We start from the raw sequence: 26,924 nt of genomic DNA, 5'->3' as shown, positions 1-26,924 counted from the left end.
TCATCCATCATTCCATGCCACAAAAAAAAACCATACATGACACTACATAAAAAACTTTATCAAAAGAGTCGCATAGATTTCAACATTAGATTTGGGACAAAAAAAAGGCCAAAAAATTTGCTTGAAAAAAGGTGTTTCCTACAAGGAAACGTTTCCAAGTTTCCTTCCATGTAGGAAACACGTTTCCTAACTACTATGGTGGGAATACTTCTAGTTTCTACTTTTCTGGCAAAACGACATATCTCCGATGATAGATGTTGTAGATGTGGACGACATTTAGAGTCTCTTCCTTGTCTTCTTTGGCATTGCACAGAGTCCAGAAATTTCTTGCAAGCACTGACTCACAACCTCCGAGGACGTTTTCCATCGTTCAAAGGAGGAGAACTCTTCTGGATTTTTGGTGTTCTAACTTCTGCCATCTTGCATGGTTGGATTTGACACTTTCATCATTTGGATGAGATATTGGGCACTCTAGACTATTTGAAAGGCTAGGAACCATATTATGTTTCGACAACCTTCTCTTGATGCTTATGCTTTCTTTCGTGCCAATCTTCTCCAGTCCCTACATGATTGTCAACAGCTGGAGGCTATTGACATCTCATAGTTTGAAGTCTTTTTCTATTGTTTTTAGCCTTCTTCCTTGGATGACTTCTCTCTGAAGTACATCCTCCCCATGTATATTGTTTTTGGTAATAGAGGACTGGTTTTTACCAAAAGTGTGTGTGTATACACACACACACACACACACACACACACACACATATATATATATATGTAGTATACATATACATATACATATACATATGTATATGTATACATATACATATACATATACATATGTATACATATACATATACATATATATATGTAGACAATGTGTATACAGATGTATACATATATGCATATGCATATGCATATACATATACGTATATGTACATGTACATGTTATGACCCTACTTTCTGTGAAGTAGACATCAGTGATTTAAATGAATATTTTGAATTGCAGAGCCTTGACTTTCATCATCTTCTGGGATTGTGATGATGCAGTTTCTGTTGTGTTACCTTATGAGACAGTAGAGGATGGAAGCATTGGTTGGGTATAAGCTACAAGGCAGGCTTCAAAGTGATTGGTTCAAGTCCATTATCTGTTTCATAGTCCATTCCACAGGGTAATAAGGAAGAGCGCATTTTAACTATGATTAGACGCCTTCTCTTTAGTGACACTTTGTTATTGGCCCTTCTGAGAACAAAATGTCGATAAAAAGTATCACTAAAGGAAAGGCGTTTACATTCACAATTTTATTTTCAAAGAGCCCGGAGATCCCATCCCCTCACCTACTCCTCCTAGGACACCAACAAGGCACAGACTGGGCCATACCCTGTCAAGCTGCCCCCCCACAGAGGATCCCCCTATTCCCTTGGAAGAAAACCCTCATTCTTGGAGGGAAGGTGCGAAACTGGGCTTCCAATTTTCCACGCTTGGTTCTAGGAGGGGGGCTAGGGATTTTGTGAAGTTCCTTCCTCTATGACAGGCTCCCCCAGGTGCACTGCTGTATAGTGGTCAGTTGGTGGGGTGTCAACTTCGGGGTTAGCTCAGTGATGTCCACCATGTATGAAGTCAGGCCCTCTGTAGCTTGGAGCCAATCAAGTAACTCTGAGTCATCACTATAAGGGACAATGCCTTCTTTTGATGTGGACCAAGATGGTGGGGGCTACAGTGGCATCCTGTATGCTTTGACCAAGCCTTCTTCCAGTTGCAGTTCTTGTGGAGCACGTTCCCTGGAAATCCACAACTGGTCAGATCCCCAATCATGGAGGACTTCTATGTTCCTGAGCTATGGTCACCCAATCAGTAGTGAGTAGGCTCCCTTGACCTCAGGCAAAAGGATTACCACAAAATCTAGCAAGAAGGTGGTGCCACTCCTTCAACTAGCCCATGGGGTCACCTCCCGTTGCTCTACCATCCTCACGGAGAAATTGGCTGGTCTGGTGACTACCCAAAGGGTGAATTCTGCCATGAGGTTCACTCGGCCATCAATGATAACCCGAGAGGGGTGTACCGTTGATCTGTACATTTAGGCAGGGCCTCCGGTAATCAGTGAGAAAGGGTTTGGTATGGCCTGCAGTTTGGGTTCTGACGACCCACCACTATGATTGTGTGACCCATGATCTAATTGTTCCAACCGTGCATTGAGTTGTTGGACACTGGGTATCAGTTGCAGCAACTCATAGAGAGTCACTCCAGTGTTGGTTACCAGCAACAGGTCCTGTGCAGAGAAGGCTGGGAACTTGGGAGTGGTCGAGGTCACTGGTGTGTCCAGTGTCAGTGTCATTTCTTGGAGATCTTTGAAGGCTTGTAAAAAGGAGTGAGCTATGATGCGTGAGGTACAGGGAAAGGGTTATCACCTTGTTTGTTAGGGTGGCCGCTTCCATCGTGGTCTTCTTTTGAGCACGGGTGACCATTGCAGCTGCAGTTGGGAGCTCCGCCTGGGTGGAAGATATAGATTTAGGTGAAACACTCAAGGTGGAAGAAGGTTGAGTGCAGGTAGGAGAGGGTTGTGGAGCACCACTAGTGGCACACTCCATAACTCTCACTGAGACCAAATGGGTAGCTGGTTTTGTTTGGAATGTGAAGTCAATAGAAGTGGATGCCCTTTGTTTAGGACAGACCCAGGTATGATGATCTTTGGCTTCTGGGTAATGCTGACATGGTGGTGTCCCCTTCGGAAGAGGGCACCAGCTTTGGTAATGGCCGTACTCTCCACACCGGCCCACCTTTCTCACAGAATGAGCATTATGGTTGTCTAGGGCACTCATGGGTGGTGTGCCTGGGAGACTGGCACAGGGCACACCGCTTGGCCTCTTGCTGGGTCTTCAGTTCTTCAATCTCCTCCTTCAATTGGGTGAGGGTACTCTCCTCATTTTGGGACTTTTGGTGCAGCTTCAGAGCTTCCAACTCACTGTTCATCTGGGCCATTGGATCATCTGCAGTGGTGGTGAAGTGTGTGGAGCGTCGGTCAATCTCAAACATGTGACATGCGTTTGCGAGTTGGGATGCCGGTTCTTGGAACTCCAGCAAGGTAGTGGTCGGCTTGTTCTCTTGGATCTTTTGTTGAGTGTGGTCATGATGGCGGAGCTCTTCGTCTTGTTCTGTTGCATCAGTATACCACCCCATTTGGGGTGGGTGCCTTTGCTGTGATGTGGAGAAAACAGAAGAGAGGAAATAATTTTTATGAATGCCCAATAAGAAATCACGACAGTTTATGAGACCATGGATGATGGTATCACCTCTGTAGTGAAGGAAAGCTAGGAACAGATGGTGCAACTACAATGTGTGCATAAAGTAATGTATCTCCAGTAGATTAATTGTGCATCTCCTTGTATCAGATGTCCTATCCTCCACTTATTGTTTGTGAATGGAGTCTAATCATTTAGGTCTACTATACGTAGTATGATATGTTTTTGGGATATATACCTTTCTTTTGATGGAATTTAATTATGTAATGGTGTAAGTTTGACGTGTTTATAGCCTTGCGTTTTTGCAGGTTGAACTTCCAGGCTGCAAGGGAATTTGGACAGTCTACTACAAAGGATCTAGAAGCCAGATGCCAGATACAACCGGATCCGGATTAAATGCAGATGAAGAATTTCATGCTTATCTTATCATTAGCTTGGAAACTAGGACAATGGTAAGTCCAGTAATTTTCCTTATTGCAGAACACCAATTACTAGAATTTTTGTGAAGGATTGGATTTTGTTGCTGTATTTTTAATGATGGGTAGTTTTGCGTCTTGCTTTGCTCATTATTTCCCTGTGGGAGGTATCTTTTTGCCATTGTGGATTTATTTTGAAGTCTTTGTCCGAGTTTGGGCTAGCTGGTTTGTATTAAAGTTTTCTACCAAAGCGGTGCTCAGCCAACTATGGTGCGTGCGTGCGTGTGTGTTTTCTCTTTAGTACAAGGAGCTAACCCAAGATGGGATTAACTCAGAAGCATTGGAAAAATAACTCAAACAGGGCAAGAGAAAAAAAGTGTGTTTTCTCGTTAGTGCTAGCCTTCATCATGGCTGAGTATCGAATGGTGGTGGGCGGGGTCTTGTGGAAGATGCCATTTCTATAAGGGACTGCTAGACATCAATTAGCAAATAAGTTTTGTACCGAGCCGGAGCTCTGATACCATGTATGATACCATGTAAAAGGATACAACCTGCGGTATATACAGGAGAATACTCACAAGAAGTAGGATCTTTCATAGCACAAACTTTAAAACTCAAGTTGGACAATAACAAAGATAGACAAGAATATTGTATTACTGAAGTGGCAAAGCCCCTCACCCATGTGCTCGTGTGAACTTTGAAGGAAGCTTCGATGGCTGATCTGGAACTGCTAACACAAAGGCTGTATGCTAGTAGAAGTTAGGGAGTAAACTCGCAGTGATGACTGATGAACTGTGTGGAGAAGGGGCTGGTCGTGTATCTTTATAGGCCTGTATACATGGGGCAGCCATGGCATGACTGCGGAGGTCTGCGGTCGTAGTCGGTGCCACCGTCCACAGTGTAGACTCGGTCCATAAAGATGTATTAAAGGCTACGTAGTAGTTTCCCCACCTCCCATGGCCATCCGGGCTCATCCCGGGTCCCGTTCGGGCCTTGCAATGCTAGGACAGGGTGCCCAAGAGGAAAGTATACCTACTTCATGTGTGGACCGTTATAATGGTCCAATGTAGCATGTAGCTTATTTGGCAGTGTGCCAAATCTAATCCAAGCCGTTTCTGAATCATCTGGCCTTCTAGGCTACCTTCGCGTGTGAATATGGGGATGGTGGGCGCCAAGGCTGCCCAACCATGGCTACTCCTCATAATGGGGGCCGTACAAACATGAGCTAGCCAGTGCTTGGACAATACAATATGAGGGTGAAGCATTGATATTATCCAACAAGACGGCCGAGACCCATTGGTCCGAGGAGATGCTCCACCCCACAACTTGAGATCCGTGAGATCCTTCAGAGATAGAGGAATGCCCCTCCATAGGTAGTGGATGTGGAGAGCCTCTATACAATAATAGATGTCGAGGACCCACTTGGATCCCCTCACATTGTACCATTGTAGCAGTGGCACTTATAGGGCTGTTGTTTCCTCTTTCAGCCCTAGTTTAATCATGTTTTTTGTCCATGATTTTGTCAGTTCATGGACACATTGTAACATTTTTGGTCCCATAGACCCTTTGTCTTTTATAGACATTAATAGAACTTTCTTTCTTTCTGTTTTTTCTCTCTCCCTCCCTCCACCCGACAACTAAAGATCCAGGATTGCCTTTGATGACATGCGAGCTCCCATCACATTGGGCAGATGTTATGGCGGCTTTGCGTTCTAGTCTGGAGGAGGATGGCATTGCTAGATGACCACACAGTGTCACCATGTAAATCACATGGATACTTTTGCTTATGTAGCTAGTTTCACACAATTTTGTCTTATCCATGGTTCAATATTCATCATGCATAAGTTGTACTACCTTTTTGGTCTCGTTGGGTCTTTTGAAGACAGTAATCTCTCTCTCTCTCAGGTTTTGTTAGTTGGAGACTTAAATGCCAGGACAGCCAATCGACAGCCACTCTTTTTTGATAGCACAGATGACATGTTCAGAGAGATGGAGGTGGACCATCTCGACATCGAGAGAATCTCACAGGACACGGCCGCATGTACGGAATATGGAGAGTACCTTCTGGCTTTAGGGGAGGAGTGCATGGCTTGGCTATACTTAATGGTCTTTCCAGATGGCCTCTTTCAGGAGATTTCACGTGCTATCCTATGCGACATGGTGCCAGCACAGTAGACTATGTTCTAGCTCCTCTATCTCTGATACCTCATGTACAGCATCTTACAGTCTCGGCCCGCCCTATTAGAGTAGTTGCAGATCATGCGTACCTCTTTCTCCCTGGACTGTCACTACTCCACGCAGCCTATCAGACATCAGAGATCGAGGCATCCTAGATACCACTTCACTAGGGAGACTGCCCATGACTATACTTCCCAGGTATTTCTTGCTACAACTGATTTAGACCCGCATGTGCTCATGGAGGAGCTCACTATGCGGATTGCAGTTGCCTTGGACTCATCCGCCAATACATCCTTTCTTCATTCTAGTACCAGATCCAGGGCTACATTGGGGACCACTCCACAGAGAATAGATGGTATGATGAGGAGTGCCGCGAGGTGAGAGCCCGCTTACAGAGGGAAGTTGTCACGACCCTGTGTTTTTCTTTGGACAGTATGCAGGTGTGCACGGGGACATGGTGGACAGTGTGAATGGCACCAGTTCAAGGTTGATGTGTACGTACTGTACGTAATGTATGGTACGTATTTGTACGTTGTTCCGTACAGATAAAATTTTTGTGTATGTAAAAATACGTACCATTGTAAAAAATATCAATCTATATGGCATTTCATATCAAAATAAACATAAAAAGATCCAAATACATTTTAAATTGTGAGAGAGACCTACAAGACAATCTAATAAGGTCTTTGCTAATAATAATAATATGCATTTGATTAGTAATCACAAAACCCTTGCCGCACGTTGTAAAACTTGTTACTTCATAAATCAAACATCAGATACCAAAACCAGTTTTCAATCAGATGACCGAGATCAATCTTCAATCACCAATCACCACTCTTAGCTCTATATAAATTGATGAATCAGTGTTTACACAACAAAAGAGAGATGCAAAGCTATATGCATGGAGTATACAATCATGATATGCAACCTAGCTAGCTCCATCCTGTACCATACTGGGGGTATAAAATGGTATACATCAGTGTGCAGAGACGGAGCGAAACAAAGCACTGCAGGCGAAACAAGCGAAATTCCCAAATAAGGCCAAATTTGCACGTTGAAGGTCAAAAAGGGTTTTTTTTTTTAAAATAAACGTACGGATCGATCCGTACGCGCACTCGTCCGTACAGCACGATCCGTACGGTACGATCCGTACGGTACGTACGTACGGCTGCAACCTTGCACCAGTTTGGGGCCAAGTGATTAAAGTCTCTTCACATAACCCAAGGGGACAAAGGGTTGGTGGGGACAAAGGTTTAAAAACCTTTAAAAACAATAGAGCGCTTTTTTTTAAAGGGATCGTGGCCCAAAAGCTATTATTGGGGGCCTACGCTTCTTTTGGGGAGAGGGGCTGGCGGGCTGCAGCTAGGCGCTCTTCTATTGGTGAAAAAGTAGAGACACGCTTTCCTTTTCTGGTGGAAAAACAGTGGGGACTGCACATGCGCCTTGGCTCTCTCTCTCTCTCTCTCTCTCTCTCTCTCTCTCTCTCATGTTTTTATGTTCTTAGTATTCCATGACGAGTTTCCATGGACAGTTTTGTATCACCCCAGTGAGATAGCTATATTTATGTTTTCTTTCTGTTTTATTTTCCATTCCATGATGAGATATGCCATGGACATTATTGTATCACTTTGGTCTCATAGGCCCATTGGGTCTTTAGTAGACGCTTAATATATCTTTCTTTCTTTCTTTCTTTCTCCCTCTCTCACTCTTGCTTTTTGGAAAGGCTGCTGGTGGGCTGCACTGGATTACTCAGAGGCGTAGCTGAATATCACGGATAGACTTGCTTTTTGGAGAGACAGGGGCTGGTTGGCTGCTGTATTACAGACCACGCACACACGCAGCCAGGGGGCTGTTTTCTCTAGACACACAGGCGGCCAGAGGCTGGTTGCTCTGGACACACAGGCAGCCAAGGGGTTGGTTTCTTTGGACTCTCAGGTGGCCAAGACTGCAGAGATGGTCATAGGGTTGGTCCGCAGGAGGATAACACTACAGAAGACCATGCGGGCCTTTGGCAGCACATAGGAGACTCCAGTTGGACTGTAGTGTACAGCTCCCTTCACCCATAGGTGGCTGCTGGACAGAGGTGCACAAGTGTGTTGGTCCTCCTTGCAATAGGGATGTTTTGAGATTGTTTATGGGCTGTTTTGCTTGGCTGCAAGTACAAGGTCACCTGGTTATGTTTCTTGGCATGGGAGCGACACAAGCTCTCATGGGTGCATACCCATGGAGCAGATTGCTTTCTTCCTGCTTGGAAGGAACAGAGGGACCTGCAGTTTTGGGCATACCTATGTAACATAGTTGTGGGGCAGAAATACAGCCAGACATATTCAGTAAGAGTTCTCTCTCTCTGCTCTGCCTTCTTATGAGCAGGAGAGTTTTTGTAGCCCAGCGGGCGTTTTTTTTATAACTAATGAAAGGATCTTTTCTCGGAAAAGAAAAAAGTAAGAGTTCTCTCTTTTGTTTGTGTGTTGTGTTTGCACTACATTTGAGTATGTGCCGAGAATGTTTTCACGTGGAAACAGGACATGGGTTTCATGTTGGGCCAGACCAAATGTTTAATGGGGAAATAGGTCACCTGATGTTTGCTGAAAAAGGTCTTTGTTTCATGTGGAAACATGTTTTTGGGTTTCTCCAAGAGATAGGTCACATGCAGGCAGAGGGTATAGGAATGGACACATGTTTGGTACAGCCTTGCTGCTGATTGGAGAGGGGTTAGGGAATCCATGACAGATGGATAGTACTCGTGGAAGGCAGAGAGGGTTGGTGCAGGTGTGTCGACTGTATGGTATGCTCTGCTGTGATGCGAGTTCTCTTTTGGGAAACATTTTGGAGTCGTCGTCGTGATGCAGGAGCACTGGATGTGTCAGGGTGTGATGATGTTCATAGGGTTAGAGGCTATGGATGGTTGTGGCAGCCCTGATCATGGGAGAAAGCTTCTGTATGCAGGACTCATGTGAAAGAGTCTTTTGATGTGAACAATGGCTAGACTTGTGTGGATGCCGAGTGGATATGAAGCCATGATGCAGGGTCTTTGCAGGCTTCAGGAAATCTACTGCGACGGCTGAGTTTCCAGCCTCATTGTGATCAAAGCTCTTATAATCAATTAAAGAAATACCGCAAGGGGCGCCACTGCGTTTTGAGGCCAATCGGTGTTTGTGTATTGTTTGCAGGAGCACTCTAGCTCTCCCTGTTTGTTTTCCTTTTCTAGGTCCTCGAAGGTGTTGAAGTGTTTTGTGTGCAAGTTTGTTTTTGCACCGCCCTTTGGTTTCGTATGAAGTTCGAGGCCGGTTTACAGAAGTGGCTTCGGGAGTCACTACTCATAGGTAGTTGCGCATTGTCTTTCGTTGACTCATACGGCGAAAGAAGAGAGCATACTTAGCTCAACTTGAGCAGGACTTGTATCAACTATTCCTGAGGTAGGATTCTAGAGATGCATGGAGACTTTTTCGAGAGCAACGCCCACCTATGCCCATTACCTCGCCAGCCATTTGGGGTCAATATGCCACTACTCTTTACCGGGTACCTGACCAGCCTGACCCCCCAGATCCACTGGAGCCTCGGCCGTAGGCCTCCACTTTCTTTCGGTTGAGCATGGTATATGATGCTATTGACAGGATGAAATCAGGGAAAGCTCAGGACCATGATGGCCTAGTTGCAGGGCATTTTATATAGGCGAGAGATTTGTTGGCACCCTTTTTGACTCATATGTTCAACAAGGTTTTGTGTGAGGGCTTTCCGGCTAGTTGGAGAGAGAACACCATTGTGCCCATATTGAAGTTTGGAGATCCCACAAATCCCAGCAACTACTGTACCATTATAGTCGGGCACACCTTGGCCAAACTACATGCATCTATTATTGAGCATGAGTTTAGGGTTTAGGCCCAGCTTTTTCCATGCGAGCAGCCGCTGAGTCGAGATTGACATGAGGATATGCTACCCTAGGGATGCTAGAGAAGATGTGCTGACAGGTACAGTTTCAGGAGCCTAAGACCAAACTATGGCTCTTTGATACTTTGGTCTCCCCTACTCTACTATATGGTTCCCCCATTTGGGGATTGAGCCTAGATCATCGCCACCGCCGCACGGGGGGGACCTACGATGGGTGGGGGTCTATGGAGAGACCTCTTATTACGATGATTGCTAGGATGATACGCAGTAAGCCATCAGTCCCACATGAGATCATTCGAGCAGAGATGGCTGCTGCACCACTCGTAGTAGAGGCTCTTACCAGGTCAGTATCTTTCCTCCACAGGTTATTGGAGCGCTTTCTTGACACAGAGATGCTAGGCTCACTTTGGAGTCATCACGACAGCTTGCAGAAAGGGGAGATGAGACATGCTGGTATGCACAGATGACTACATGGTTTGGTCCACATGGGATCTCGATGGATAGATTGCCACCTTTTCAGTACTCTTTAGACGCCCCTTCTCTGCCTTTGCACCACTCAGAGGTGAACAGAATCATCAGGCAAGATATTATCAGATTAGACACTGAGAGGACGGGTATCACCAACGGGCCCTCTAGGGACGAAGATGAGTTTTTACAGAGATCACCTACTTCGCCTAACAGAGGATGGTTTCATCACTCGTCCAAGATACATGGACATACATTTGTCACATGACATCAGATGCACTATTGGTCAGATCCACACTGCCTCTCATCAGTTGAGGATTGAGAAAGGTAGATATGGACCACAGAGTATACCGGCAGAGCAGCGTATATGTCAGCTAGAGTCAGAGATGGAGGAGCACTACATGCTGATGCCCTGTGCACTATGAGATTAGAGGGGGGTTCCATTGGCTTTTCAGAGAGGGGTTCGGCCCTCTTGCCAGAGTGATGGACTACAATGACCAAAGATGCCTAGGACTTTTTCTACTAGAGATACGCCGGCATAGAGAGACTCATACGTGGGGGAGTAGTACACACAGGTCCTGTGTAGAGACACCTTACTGATTTCTTTGGGAGAACCACTTCAGCACAACAGAGGCAGGGTCAGCCGCATTCACATCAGAGGGGTCACTTTTGAGCGTGCCTCTCAGCTATGTTGGGACAGACGCACTAGATCTCGGGGTATCCGTAGCAGATCCAGATGGCATGGGAGGATTAGAGAGATCATCACAAATCACCGACAGATAGCCTCCAGGCAGTTCACCCTGGAGGAGCTTGTCTTCATGCTTCAGCAACCTATGAGGGATTTCATCCACCGAGGGCCCATCTATACCCTCACACATTCATGAGCCACACGCGCCCAGAGATGTCTCTGTGTGGACGCTTCTGTCCCCTCTTAGTAGCTTCCTAGGTTTCCCATTTTCCCATGTTACTCTTGATCTCTAGATCTAGAGATCTTTAGATCTTTTTTCACTTTTTTCTGTTACACACCACTGACATTTGTACTTCATTTGATCAGATTATTGTAACTTTTAGTCTCATAGGTCATTTTGGCCTTTCGAAGACGTTAATACAGATTTCATTTCATTTCACTCTCTCTCTCTCTCTCTCTCTCTCTCTCTCTCTCTCTCTCTCTCTCGCTCGCTCTCGCCAGCACCCCCCCCTCTGCGCCAGCCCCCCCCCCCTCTCTCTCTCTCTCTCTCTCTCTCTCTCTCTTTCTCTGCCCTGCTTCTGCGCTGCCCTGCCCCCCTTGGCCTCTACGCCGCCCTGCCCTGCTTTGTTTTTGCCGCCCTGCCCCCTTCGCCTCTGCGCCGCCCTGCCCTGCTTCGCTTTTGCCACCCTGCCCTGCCTCTCTCTCTTCGTTTTTCGCCCGCTCAACCCGCTTCCCCTCCCCCCCTTAGCTTTCTGCGCCGCCCTGCCCTGCCCTACCTTGCTCTCTCTATCTCTCCCCCTCTCCCTCTTCGCTGTTCGCCCGCTCAACCCGCTTCCCCTCCCGCCCTCCGCTTCTGCGCCGCCCTGCCCTGCCCTGCTCTCTCTCTCTCTCTCTCTCTCTCTCCCCCTCTCCCTCCTCGCTGTTCGCCCGCCTCTCTTTCTGCCTGGGCTGGCCCGTCCCTCCGCCTCCCTCTTCCCACCCACCCTCTCTCAGGCCCCCAAGGCAGCAACATAACTCTCTCTCTCTCTCTCTGCTTAATCTCCTCTCTTTCTCTTTCCCCTACATAACTTGACCCTCCCCCTCCCTCCCTGTTGCTGCTGTTTCGCGCTGGTGTCATGGATTAATTTTCAGTCCATTGGCTGTGGGAAGTTCTGCAAAAAGTCATGGCCAAGACCGGGTTTAAAGAGGAGCTCGTGAAGGTGGAGGACAAGCTCGGCACAATTATCAAAGAAAACAAGAAGATGGTCGACTCTTCCGTTACCGCAATCATAAACCGCCTCTCCAAACTCGAGAAGGGATTTGACAAAATCCAAGAGCTCGAAGAGAGATCTTCCAAGCAAGAGGCTGAGATTTCAGCCTTAAAGGAGGAACTAGCGGAGGCCAAATTGCATGCTAAAAGTCAAGCGGCTGAAATCTCAGCCCTCAAAAAGGAGTTGGAAGCCACTTCAAAAAGCAAGCTTGAGGATGGAAAATTTCAGCCCTCCTTTATTGAAGAGCTGAATACCATCAAGGAACAAATGAGGATCATTCGAGAGGAGGAGGAGCAACATAAAGAGAAGACATCTTCATGGGTGGAGGTGATCACAAAAACACAAAAGAAGATGGACGAGGCGGAGAAATGGATCGAGGTCGCCAAGAAAGGGAAAGGTAAAGAATCGCCACCCATCCCCACTCCCACCATATCAACATGACCCTTGAAGAGGAGCAAAGGAGGAAGACCCGGGCCTTACATGTACGAGTGTCCGGTCTAAAAGACCGTGATGATGCGGAAAGGGAAACCAAGGAGCTCTTCTCTATGATGGGCATTGAAGCCACGCACACAAAGGCATGGAGAGTGGGAAAGAAGAGAGAAGGTAGTGGCGAATCTTCTAAGGAGAGAGCACTGATCATTCGTTTCCCCTCCATGGAAGTGAAGAAGGACTTCTTGAAGAGACGTCCTACACTCAAGAAGACGGGAATATTTCTTGGAGATGACCTCACACTCTCGCAACTTGCCCACATGAAAGAAGTTATGCTAGAGATAAGGGCAGCCCAAGAGAAAGGGAAAGTGGCCTTCTATAGAGATGGTAGAGTGGTGATTATGGAGAGGCGCTCTTCATGACGGCGCAAGACCTATGGGACTATACTCAAAGTTGCTACTTGGAATTGTAATGGATCTCTACGCCTTGATGTAGGGGCTTTTGAGGATAGTTTCACTGGGAGGGACATCATCTTCTACTGTGAGACGCATCAAGCTCCTGGACAATCCATGCCACATGTTAGTGGATACCGATGGGAGACAGCTTGTAGACAGGGGACTCGTTCAGAGCATAGAGGACGGGGCTCAGGAGGAGTGGCAGTATTGTTTAGAGAGGAGCTACAGCCACTGATACATATAGTCCGCAGAGATGAGCAGGCTAGGTACATGTGGGTTAGACTGAGGGCAGAGACGGGCAGATATCTCTACATTGCTATATGCTATTTTGCTCCTAGTACATCAGTGTATGCATCACCTAGCGGGCACTCTCCCTTTTCTATTTTGGATGATGACATTTGGGAGTTCTCCAGGGATGGTGACATCATTCTCCCGGGGGACTTCAATGCCAGGACCGCCCATAACCAGACAGTATTTTATGATACCTCAGAGGAGATGTTGAGGGAGCTTGATGTTAGGGATATGGGCCTATCTAGACTCTCACAGGATGAGGAACATACAGTGTATGGGCGGTATTTGATAGACATGGGGACTGCACATGGATTGGCCATTCTGAATGGCCTACAGAGATTCCCGACATCGGGCGGTTTCACTAGCTTTCCACATAGGCATGGTGCTAGTACAGTGGACTATGTTATGGCTCAGCCCAGTCTCATTCCCTCTTTTCAGGATTTTATGGTAGGCACTAGGCCGGTTGGAATAGCAGTGGATCATGCTATCTTGTCCTTCACTCTCACATTTCAGTTCAGCACCGCTCCATTGGGAAAGGTCTCCACACACACTCGTTATACCTTTACGAGGGAGACTGACACCGTGTACACGGATGAGATATACAGACGCTTATGTGCCAAGGAGCCGCGACGCCCATTAGATGAGCTCACTCAGATATTGATAGAGACGCTTCATGCTGCAGCATCAGAGGCATATCCCCATAGTCAGCCTACACGGAGACAATCTGGGAACATGCCCCAGAACAGTTGGTATGATGAGGAGTGCAGAGAGATGAGGATCAGATTACAGAGAGAGGTGCTCATGGGTGTTACCACTCACAGACAGTCACGGATTACCTTCCGGCACCTAGTGCGACGGAAGAAGAGGGCTTATCTTGCTCAGTTAGAGAGGGATTTGTATCAGTTATTTATGAGTCAGGACTCAGGCGAGGCATGGAGACTAGTCCATGAGCATTCACCATCACCAGCCATTACCTCCACAGAGATTTGGGGTGAGTATGCAGCATCCCTGTACACAGCAGAGAAGGACAGCTGCCCCTGCCAGACCCATTGGAGCCATGCCCAGAGACATGTGCTTTCTTTACTGCTGAGATGGTAAGGAAAGCTATTGACAGGATGAGGACTGGGAGAGCATATGATCATGATGGTTTGGTAGCAGAACACTTTATTCATGCCAGAGATATGCTTGCAGAGCTTATTGCTATGATGTTTAACCGAGCCATGTGTGAGGGTTTTCCTGAGACTTGGAATATGTCCACGATTGTGCCTATCTTCAAGTCAGGGGATCCCATGCTTCTTGGGAATTATCGTACCATCATGATTGGTCACACATTGGCTAGATTATATGCATCTATTCTTGAGCGGGAGTTGAGTAGATGGGCAGAGAGAGAGGGCATACGTGCATCAGGGCAGGCAGGGTTCAGGAGAGGTTTCTCCACTCTTGACCATATCTTGACACTCAGAGCTATATTGAGGAGGGCAGATTATATGGCAGGAGGATTTATTGTTGCTTTGTGGATTTCCGCAAAGCTTTTCACCAGTACCGAGAGCCAGACTGATGCGCAGACTACAGGAGATGGGAGTGCCCACAGAGCTGATTTGGGGAATCATGGCTTTATACAGGACAGTTGTCGGGCAGGTACGTACTACTCAGGGTATATCTGAGATGGTTCACTCCACTATTGGGGTGAAACAGGGCTGCCCCCTTTCTCCCACCTTATTTGGGATGTACATGGATGAGTTTTCAGACTATGTAGAGCGGGAGGGTGACAGAGGAGCACAGCTAGCAGGGACATGGATTTCGCTGTTATTGTATGCCGATGATACTGTGCTGATCTCAGATTCTCCAGAGGGGATGCAGCATCTTTTGAATGCATTGCACACGTTTGCACAGGACAGTGGATTGTCTGTTAACCTTGGTAAAACCAAGGTGATGGTGTTTAACACCATAGCACAGTGGGTTAGGAGGTCAGTACCCACCTTTACATATGGTCAGGAGGACAGTGGAGTATACAGATGCATATACTTACCTTGGTGTGGTTTTTAGTGGCCCACTATTTTCCTTGACGAGAACAGCGGAGACCAGATTGACCAGAGCTTATGTAGCATTGGGGAGACTAGAGAGGATGTGTTCGTAGGTTCAGTTTCAGGAACCTCGAACAAAGCTCTGGCTCTTTGACACTTTGGTCACTTCAGCCATGCTGTATGGAGTGGAGATATGGGGACCCTCAGTGGATCACCACAGCCGAGCTGGTAGCACTGATGGATGGAGGCGTATGGAGAGGCCCTTGGTTTCTATGATTTTCCGGATGATTAGGGCCAAGGCCTCCGTACCAGGATTTGTCAGCTGTGCCAGATGGAGCCAGAGACAGAGTTACATTACATGTGTCACTGTCCAGTATATTATGAGATACGAGGCCGTTTTCATTGCCTGTTCAGAGAGGGTTTCGGACCACTTTCTAGAGTCATGAGATACCAGGATCAGAGATGCCTCGGATTACACTTGCTGGAGATGTGTAGACATAGAGAGAGTCTCTTGAGAGGGAGGGGATCAAAGAGGGAGAGACACCTACAGAGGCAGATTATAGACTTCTTTCGACCAGAGATTGAGTAGTTAGGCCAGCAGGCATTGCAGCTAGCCCCAGAGTATAGCCGCACTAGAGGTACACTGATTGATCGGGCTATAGAGCTGGGGCGGTCCAGGCGCCCCAAGATGAGAGGCCCATCCCAACACCGACGGAGACTACAACAGAGGATCAGGACCATACTAGCACGGCATGGGAGACGTCCAGTCAGAGTACTCACCATGGAGGACATTCAGGACATCCGCCATCGACCGATGAGAGACATCTTTGGATAGTGATGTATATGATGCTTACCTTTGTTGCTGGAGTTTTCCTTCCTAGATGTTATCCATTAGGAGCTCCTAGTACCTTACTTTTCCTCATAGTTGTTGTTTCAGTTTCAGTTAGTTGTTTAGTTGTTTTAGCTTTTCTTACACAGACATTGTATCAGATCCACCAATTGTTGTAACCTTTTTGGTCTCATAGGTCATTTTGGCCTTTTGAGGATGTTAATATATCATTTCATTTACTTTCATTTCTCTCTCTCTCTCTCTCTCTCTCTCTCTCTCTCTCTCTCTCTCTCGGAGCCATGCCCAGAGACGTGTGCTTTCTTTACTGCTGAGATGGTAAGGAAAGCTATTGACAGGATGAGGACTGGGAGAGCATATGATCATGATGGTTTGGTAGCAGAGCACTTTATTCATGCCAGAGATATGCTTGCAGAGCTTATTGCTATGATGTTTAACCGAGCCATGTGTGAGGGTTTTCCTGAGACTTGGAATATGTCCACGATTGTGCCTATCTTCAAGTCAGGGGATCCCATGCTTCCTGGGAATTATCGTACCATCATGATTGGTCACACATTGACTAGATTATATGCATCTATTCTTGAGCAGGAGTTGAGTAGATGGGCAGAGAGAGAGGGCATACGTGCATCATGGCAGGTAGGGTTCAGGAGAGGTTTCTCCACTCTTGACCATATCTTGACACTCAGAGCTATTATTGAGGAGGGCAGATTATATGGCAGGAGGATTTATTGTTGCTTTGTGGATTTCCGCAAAGCTTTTGACACAGTACCGAGAGCCAGACTGATGCGCAGACTACAGGAGATGGGAGTGCCCACAGAGCTGATTTGGGGAATCATGGCTTTATACAGGACAGTTGTGGGGCAGGTACGTACTACCTAGGGTATATCTGAGATGGTTCACTCCACTATTGGGGTGAAACAGGGCTGCCCCCTTTCCCCCACCTTATTTGGGATCTATGTGGATGAGGTTTCGGACTATGTAGAGCGGGAGGGTGACAGAGGAGCACAGCTAGCAGGGACATGGATTCCGCTGTTATTGTATGCTGATGCTATTGTGCTGATCTCAGATTCTCCAGAGGGGATGCAGCGTCATTTGGATGCATTGCACATGTTTGCAGAGGACAGTGGATTGTCTGTTAACCTTGGTAAAACCAAGGTGATGGTGTTTAACACCACAGCACAGTGGGTTAGGAGGTCAATGCCCACCTTTACATATGGTCAGGAGACAGTGGAGTATACAGATGCATATACTTACCTTGGTGTGGTTTTTAGTGGCCCACTATTTTCCTTGAGGAGAGCAGCGGAGACGAGATTGACCTGAGCTTATGTAGCATTGGGGAGACTAGAGAGGATGTGTTCGCAGGTTCAGTTTCAGGAACCTCGAACAAAACTCTTGTTGGGGTAAAGGCATTATGCCCACCCTTGTAGTGTGTACAAGCCCATAAGTTATAGTACATAGTACACTTAGTACTTTTAATGTACTAAGTGCACTATGTGTACTAGTGCAATATACATGTGTGATAGGGGAGTCACACACTCATATCATGAGTTGACTTATCCCCACAACTCTCTCTCTCTCTCTCTCTCTCTCTCCCTTGTTTCTCTGTGTATGTCTCCCACATGAACTCTAACCCTAATTATCTCTCCCATTCAACTGGTATCAGAGCCTTAAGCTTAACTCAGCAGTGGAGCAGTCGTACCGTTATGCTGAATTCTGATCTGAGCTGAATTCTGGTCGTGCTGAATTCTTATCTGAGAATCGCCTTGCCTTTTTTGGTCGCCTTTCTCTGCCCAGCCAACAGGCGTGGGCTGCTCAACTGCTGCCCAGCAGCTGGGTGTAGGCAGCCCAGCCAGCCCCAGCCAGTAGCGTGGGCTGCCCAGCAGCCACGAGGCAATACGGTGGAGGATACCATCCATTCGTTGACACCTTGGTGTGGTGCAACTTGCAGTCACTTGCACAGGTTTCAGGGATAAAGTGCTGTAGAGTGAAGCGGCCGATTCTTGCTACAGGCAGCCAAGCATTGTACGTAGTGTCACGCGGGCAGGTTACAGTAGCAACAGCGTACCACAAAGGGGGCTGCAAGGAAGGGAATCGCTTCACACAGTCGTACGCTAAGCCACGTAAGTGTATGGGCAGCCACGTAAGTGTATGGGCAGCCAACGAATTGGGCTAGTAATTTGCTGAAGGCAGCGTAGAGGTTATGTGGGCAGATTCCCTACAAGCTGTGCATCGTTTTTTTTCTTAAAAGCGATCCTCCTTTGTGTAGCGTAACAAGGAGACTGAAGCAGCTCCTTCAATTGCCCACCTGCACAGCAGCAGCAGCATCATCACCCCCTTTTCCTGCAACAAAAACAAAAAATCAGAAAATTACCTGAGGTATTTGCTTCAATTTTTTTGGAATTTGCATGTCCAATTCGCAATTGAGCAGGTACAATCATCAATTGAGCAGGTACAGGTGCCAAATTGCTCAAATTTTGAGAAAAATTGGCAAAATTGGGTGACATTGGTCACAATCAGGATCAATTTGCAGGAAATTGGATGTCGAAATTTGGGGCTTTTGATGTAATTGTGCAATTAAGCATTCATACATGCTGTATGATGTGAGAAATCGCACATTCGGGCAAAATTGCAGCAGATTGCATTGCAAATCAAGGGGCTTTTGTGCCGATTAAGTTGATTTGCATGCAGGCACTCGTATTTGATGCTTTGGGCAACGTGTTGATGCGTGTCAAGCACTCAATGTGCCTGTAAATCAAGGGGCTTTCATGTATTAGATGTATATGTGGCCAGGGGGAAGCATCGTGAAGACTCTGGATGCCTTCATGTGCGTCAATGTACCATGTATGATGAGCAGTTGATCTTAAATCAAGGGGCTTTTCAAGATCGTATGCTTGTTGAGCTTGGCAAAGCAGCAGGCAAGACATTTATGCCTTGAATCCTTAGAAATCAGCTTGCAGTCAAGGGGCTTTTGCCCAATTTCTGTTCGGAACTGTTGTATGCAGTGTTCGGGACTGTAAAAGTCTGATTTTCACTCATTTGGACAGCCAGGAGAGCATTTATTGCTACTGTACTTGCTGGTACAGATTTGGCACAGCTTTGTGCAAGTTTTGGCATGGCTGTACACTGATTTGAGTGAGGAAAAGGTTCAATTTCAGTTGCTGTACTTGCCGGTACAGGTTTGGTACATCATTGGTGAGCACTTAGTACTGCTGTATAGTACTTTGGAAGGGCAACAGAGCACATTAAAGGTGCTGTCCTAAATCTGCAGCAACCAGATTTTGGTGATTTCATCACATAAATGGGAGTAGAGTTGCATTTGTGCTTCCGCATTGGGAGATAAAGCTTGGGAGAACAACTGTGAGCACTTTGCGTGCTTTTGGTGCAGTGTTTGCACACTTGCAGGGAGTCAGGCATTGACAGGTTGCATATTGCTATGGCAACCACAGGTGAGAGCTCTTCATTGCTTCACATCAAGAAGCTTGAAGGCTCACATAACTATGATATTTGGCAAACCCAGTGCTATAATGTGTTGCTCCAGAAAAAGCAGCACAAGCCTATCAAAGAAAGGGGTGTAATGCCCGCTTCTCTTACTGCTGAAGAGTGGGAAGATATGGATGAGCTGGCAAGATCTACTATCATGTTGTCTGTGTCACACTCTTTACTTTTCAGCATTCATGAAGAGAAGACAGCTTGGGGAATGTGGCAGAGATTGCAGGACTTGTATGCCCAGCAAAGTGCCTCAAGCAAAGTGTATTGGTTGAAGAAACTCATAGGTCTTCAGATGAGGGAAGGGGCATCTATGGCAGTCCATCTAAATGAGTTTAATGGTATTGTCAGCCAAGTTATAAATCAAAAGTTGGCAATGGACGATGAGTTCAAAGCCACTTTTCTCTTATGCACTTTGCCAGAGAGTTGGGACACATTCAGGACAGCCACTAGCAATTCGAATGCTATGCTGTCATATGCAGATGTTGAGGGTGCTCTTCTTCAAGAAGAGATGAACAGGAAGAACAATTCTGTTGGAAAGTCCAATGCAATGAATGCACGTGGGAGATCCCAGCAAAGGGGTAAAAGCCAAGAACGGGGAAGGAGCAAGTCCCGCTCCAAAAAGGACTTGGAATGCCATTATTGTGGCAAGAAGGGACACATCAAAAAGCAATGCTACAAATGGAAAAATGATCAAAAGGAAAAGGGAAAAGGCAAAGACAAAGACAAAGATGAAGCCAAAGATGTAAAGCCCAAGGGCAAAAGTGGAGTCAAGATTGAAGAAATCAATGTGTCACATGCAGGTGACAGTGAGAATGAGGTCCTATTCACGTCTTCACTTGATGCCCATTCACTTCTTACAGGAGATGGTCATGGTATGCACTCATGGATCATTGATTCAGGTGCCTCCTTTCATGTCACAGGTTGCAAAGACTTGTTTTTCAGGTATACTGCTGGCAATGAAGGAGTAGTTTATTTGGGTGATAACCATGCATGCAAGATTCTTGGCAGAGGTGATGTGAGGCTTGTGTTTTCAGATGGCTCACAGCTTATGCTCCATGATGTCAGGCATGTGCCTGAGATCAAGAAGAACCTGCTTTCTACTGGACAGCTTGATGATGCTGATTATGTTACCACATTTGGTCGTGGAAAGTGGAAGATTAGTAAGGGCTCACTGGTTGTTGCCAGAGGCTCTAAGGTGGACACTCTTTACTTCATGCATGCAGGTGTTTGTCACCATGCTAATGTAAATGCAACCGAGCTGCCGGAAATCTCTATGTGGCATAGCCGGTTGGGACACATGAGTGTCAAGGGAATGGAGCAATTGTCTCGTTTGGGTTACTTGCCTTCTCTAAAGTTTTCAAGTTTTCAGTTTTGTGAGCATTGTATATATGGCAGGCAACTCCAGTGCCCCCACAAGAAAGCTCTTGGACAGAAAGATGCTCAGTTAGAGCTTGTGCATACAGATGTATGTGAGATGCCTCAGCTTTCTTTGGGAGGGGCTAAATACTTTGTGTCTTTTATTGATGATGCCACACGCAAGGTGTGGGTTTATCTTTATCCTCTTCGTTTGAAGAGTGATACATTCTCAGTGTTTCAGAAGTTTGTTGCTCTTGTTGAGAATCAAACTGGCAAAACACTGAAGGCTTTGCGTTCCGACAATGGGGGAGAGTATATGTCCAAACAGTTTCAGGACTTTTGTGATGCTAAAGGCATCAAGAGGGAGCTCTCTACTCCTTATGATCCTCCACAAAACGGGACAGCAGAGAGGATGAACAGGACCATTCAGGAGAAGGTCCGTTCTATGTTGTCACATGCTGCATTACCTCATGGTTTTTCGGCTGAAGCTGTTATGACAGCCGTTCACCTTATAAACAGGTCACCTAACACGAGGCTTGGTGGGAAAGTGCCAGAAGAAGTATGGACAGGGAAGCCTCCGTCATACAAGCACTTGAGAGTGTTTGGTTGCGTTGCGTACGTGCACATACGCAGGGAAATGCGCACCAAACTTGATCCTAAGTCTCACAAATGCATATTCCTAGGATATGGTGACAGAGGTGAAATGGGGTATAGACTTTGGGATCCCGTGAATAGAAAGATTATACGCAGCAATGATGTCATTTTTGATGAAACATGCATGTATAAGGAGCCTGCAAGGCAACAGGAGCCTGGCAGAGTCATCTTTGATGATGATGGACATCATGGACAACAACCAAGGGCTGTAAATCAGCCATTACAGCAGCAAAACCAGCCCTTAAATGGTGCTGAAAATGGTCCAAATGGACAGCCAGAGATGGCAGAAGATATCCCCATGGATATACCACAGTTAGAGGAGAGATACCGGGCATGATATTTCAGCCTTATGGCATGGAACATGAGCCACCAATAGGTGATATGCAGGCTGGACAGCAACCTGCAAATGATGGTCATTGGGTACGGAGGTCCACAAGACCCTCCAGAGCCCCTGACAGGTTTGTTCCAGGGGTTGACTACTTGATGCTTACTGACTGTGGGGAGCCCTCATGTTATAAGGAGGCTTTACAGAGGGCAGACAAGGCTCTTTGGGAGCGTGCCATGAAGTCAGAGATGGATTCTCTGCACAAAAATGGAACATGGAAGTTGGTGCATTTGCCTGCAGGCAAGAAGGTTTTGCCATGCAAGTGGGTATACAGGCTCAAAGTTGCACCTGATGCAAAGCCAAGATACAAAGCCAGGTTGGTGGCTAAGGGCTTCAAGCAGGAATATGGTGTGGACTTTGATGAGATCTTCTCTCCAGTGGTCAAAATGACCACACTTAGAGCTGTGCTAGCTTTGGTTGCGCATGATGATCTGGACTTGATTCAGATGGATGTGAAGATTGCTTTTCTTCACGGTGATCTCCATGAAGAGATATATATGCAACAGCCAGAGGGTTATGAAGTGAGTGGAAAGGAGAAGCTTGTATACAAGCTGAAAAAGAGTCTTTATGGGCTCAAACAGGCACCAAGGGAATGGTATCATAAATTTGATACATTCAAGAAATCCCAGAATTTCAGGAGAAGTGACATAGATCACTGCTTGTACACCAAAAAAGCTTTGGATGGCAGTCTATTGATCCTCATCTTGTATGTTGATGATATGTTGATTGCCGGGAAATCTCGTAAAGAGATGGATGCCTTGAAGAAGAGGCTGCATCAAACCTTTGATATGAAGGATTTGGGTGATGCAAATCACATTTTGGGTATGCGGATACTTCGGGACAGAAATCAGCATGTGTTGTATTTGTCTCAGAAGGAATACATTGGCAAAGTTTTGCAGAGGTTCAATATGGATGGGGGGAAAGAAGACTAGTACTCCTTTGCCTCCATATGTGAAACTCAGTGCTATGGACAGCCCACAGTCGGATAGTGGCAGGGCTAATATGGCCAAGATTCCGTATGCTTCAGCTTGTGGCAGTCTCATGTATGCCATGGTTGCTAGGCCGGACATTGCATTTGCAGTGGGAGTGGTTTCTAGATACATGGCCAACCCTGGCAAGAAGCATTGGGAAGCAGTAAAAGGTGTCATGAGATACCTGAAGGGCACACAGGATATGTGCATATGCTTTGGCAAACAGGATGCATTAGTGCATGGTTACACGGATTCGGATTATGCCGGTCATCCAGATAACCGGAAGTCTACTACCGGTTATGTGTTTACATTCACAGGAGGTGCTGTGTCATGGATATCCAGGATGCAGAAATGCACTGCCTTATCTACTACAGAGGCCGAGTATATTGCAGCCAGAGAGGCTTGCAAGGAGGCATTATGGCTATCTCGGTTAGTGGTTGATTTGGGTTATACAGGGGATATTCCATTGTTGCATTGTGATAGTCAGAGTGCCATCCAGTTGGCAAAGAACCCTGTCTTTCATGCAAAGACGAAGCATGTGGATGTGAAGTATCACTTCATCAGAGAGGTGATAGAGAACAAGCAAATTCAGCTTGTTAAGATTCATACGGATGACAACCCGGCTGATCTGTTGACAAAGAGTTTGCCTCCGGAGCGGTTTGCTCATTGCAGACACTTGATGGGCATTGGATGAGGCCAGTTTCAGCCTTGATATGGCCTTGTATATTATCATGTACATGCTGATTTTTCTTTTCCTTTACTTAAGGGCACTTTGCCTTTAAGTGGGAGGTTGTTGGGGTAAAGGCATTATGCCCACCCTTGTAGTGTGTACAAGCCCATAAGTTATAGTACATAGTACACTTAGTACTTTTAATGTACTAAGTGCACTATGTGTACTAGTGCAATATACATGTGTGATAGGGGAGTCACACACTCATATCATGAGTTGACTTATCCCCACAACTCTCTCTCTCTCTCTCTCTCCCTTGTTTCTCTGTGTATGTCTCCCACATGAACTCTAACCCTAATTATCTCTCCCATTCAGCTCTGGCTCTTTGACACTTTGGTCACTTCAGCCATGCTATATGGAGTGGAGATATGGGGACCCTCAGTGGATCACCACAACCGAGCTGGTAGCACTGATGGATGGAGACGTATGGAGAGGTCCTTGGTTTCTGTGATTTCCCGGATGATTAGGGCCAAGGCCTCCGTACCACATGATATTATCCGTGCACAGATAGCTGCCCCCCCATTGGTAGTAGAGGCACTCACTCGATCAGTCTCCTTTATACATAGCACTTGGGCTCTCCCTAGAGACAGATATGCTCGCTTAGCCCTGGAGTCTTCACGACAGTTGGCATCACAGGGATACTGATCATGTTGGTATGCACAGATGACAGCTTGGTTCCAACTGCATGGCTTTAGTATGGACAGGCTACCTCCATTTCAGTACTCCTTGGATGTACCCTCCCTCTCTCTCACACGGGCAGAGATTACCAGACTTATCAGGCAAGACTTGACTCAGCTGGACACTAGGAGGACATGGATACAGCCGACACACGAGCTTGGTACGAAGATGGCTTTCTATAGAGATCATCTTCTCCAGCTCACGGAGGATGGGTTTGTGATTAGACCCAGCTACATGGATACTCATCTTTCTCATGGGGTACGGTGTGCTATTGGTCAGATGCGCACATCCTCACACCAGCTAGAGATTGAGACTGGCAGATTCAGAGGAGTACCAGCTGAGCCCAGGATTTGTCAGCTGTGCCAGATGGAGCCAGAGACAGAGTTACATTACATATGTCACTGTCCAGTATATTATGAGATACGAGGCCGTTTTCACTGCCTGTTCAGAGAGGGTTTCGGACCACTTTCTAGAGTCATGAGATACCAGGATCAGAGATGCCTCGGATTGTACTTGCTGGAGCTGCGTAGACATAGAGAGGGTCTCCTGAGAGGGAGGGGATCAGAGAGGGAGAGACACCTACAGAGGCAGATTACAGACTTCTTTCGACCAGAGATTGAGCAGTCAGGTCAGCAGGCATTGCAGCTAGCCCCAGAGTATAGCCGCACCAGAGGTACACTGATTGATCGGGCTATAGAGCTGGGACGGTCCAGGCACCCCAAGATGAGAGGCCCATCTCGACACCGGCGGAGACTACAACAGAGGATCAGGACCATACTAGCACGGCATGGGAGACGTCTAGTCAGAGTACTCACCATGGAGGACATTGAGGATATCCGCCATCGACCGATGAGAGACATCTTTGGATAGTGATGTGTATGATGCTTACCTTTGTTGCTGGAGTTTTCCTTCCCAAATGTTATCCATTAGGAGCTCCTAGTACCGTACTTTTCCTCATAGTTGTTTCAGTTTCAGTTAGTTGTTTAGTTGTTTTTAGCTTTGCTTACACAGACATTGTATCAGATCCACCAATTGTTGTAACTTTTTTGGTCTCATAGGTCATTTTGGCCTTTTGAAGACGTTAATATATCATTTCATTTCATTTTCATTTCTCTCTCTCTCTCTTTGTCTGGATTAATACGAGATACATGGGAGATTCCACTGCCTTTTCCGAGAGGGATGTGGGCCACTCGCACGGGTGATACAATATGAGGATTAGAGATGCAGGGGCATGTACTTGATGGAGCTCAGACGATCCATGGATGTAGTGTCGAGGCAGCATGCTGAGAGACATGCCTAGCCCTGCCGATAGGACACCTCCTGGAGAGCCATCACAGATTTCTTTTTGATACGGTAGCATCCACATTAGAGTCCACCACCTATACTACTGCTTGTGCCCCAACTTCAGAGTCCACCACCCATACCCATGCTTCGGCTCCGGTGCCCCATAAGAGTTCTTAAAGAGAGAGCCCAATCCATTCTACAATCTAGATGCCCCCGACCCAAAGTATGAGGAGCCTACACCACACAGAGACAGATTGGGGAGGTTCTCTGCTGACATGACATGCTCCCACCATAGAGGCATGACCCATTTTCTGCCCCCTGAGATTGGTACTGCCTGGGGAGGGATCATAGGATAGCCATCTACTATTTGGATGTATACACATTGGTGTTTTTTTGCATTTTGTCATTTCCTTTCAGTTCTTCCATGGCTCAGTATATCCATGGTAATATTGTTTTACTTATGATCTCATAAACCCTTGGGTCTTCCGTAGAGGCTAATATAACTTTCTTTCTTTCTTTCTCTTGGTGCAGATAGTCAGATATTTTACTTTGCTCTCGCAAGTTGGAGACTTGTGCCTTGTTCAACTGCATAGCGTTTGAGTCCATCTTGTCCGGCTGGCCGTCACATTCACTCTCTGGGTGCCTAGGTCACTAGTGCATGGCTGGTTTCTCCGTGTGCCCATGGCTGGTTGGGGTTTTGTGGCCCTTCTCTTTTCTCAAGTTTAAGGTTTAAAGCTTTAACTCTAGACACCTAAACAAACGCTGGAGCCCTTTCTCTTTGAAGGGCAAACAGACTTAGCCCATCTGTCTGATGCAATGCGCTTCCTCTTCCTTTAGCTTGTAGGCAGTGCTAGCACTAGGCAATTGCTTACCTAAGCTAAGCTTTTACAAGGTCTTCCCTAGGGCTTGGGCCTTAGAGCCTTCACACACACACACACACACCATGATATCAAGTTTCCTTCATCTCTCCCTCCTTGACAAAAAAGCACTTGCTATTGGAGGTAGGGTATTTCCAAACAAATCTCACTTTAACAGAAAGAAGATCTTGAACATAAAAAAAATCATCTGGATATACGCACAAAAGCTTGTGTTGGTGATGTTGTTCTCCAAATCTTCCATCGCCTTCTGCGCGCCAAATTGGCTCTATACCAAATGAGATGTGTCCCAATACTAGGAAGTGTTTTCGGCACCTTGGGCCAAGGCATGGGT

At 46.5% G+C, this 26,924-nt stretch overlaps 1 protein-coding gene across 7 annotated transcripts in view; it reads left to right on the top strand.

Moving 5' to 3' along the window:
* The window catches only part of CPSF160 (cleavage and polyadenylation specificity factor 160), a 135,690-nt gene that overhangs the window by 91,437 nt on the left and 17,329 nt on the right, over positions 1-26,924 (top strand). For all 7 annotated transcript variants that reach the window (XM_086795164.1, XM_086795163.1, XM_086795162.1 and 4 more), the window contains exon 14: positions 3,546-3,689. In XM_086795164.1, the coding sequence (XP_086651290.1) occupies positions 3,546-3,689 (144 nt within the window). The remainder of the gene's footprint in view (positions 1-3,545; positions 3,690-26,924) is intronic.

The sequence above is a fragment of the Cibotium barometz genome, chromosome 62, assembly GCF_041138505.1.
Source record: "Cibotium barometz isolate CiBa-2024 chromosome 62, ASM4113850v1, whole genome shotgun sequence".
Lineage (NCBI taxonomy): Eukaryota > Viridiplantae > Streptophyta > Polypodiopsida > Cyatheales > Cibotiaceae > Cibotium > Cibotium barometz.
This window is presented reverse-complemented; position numbering and strand designations above follow the sequence as displayed.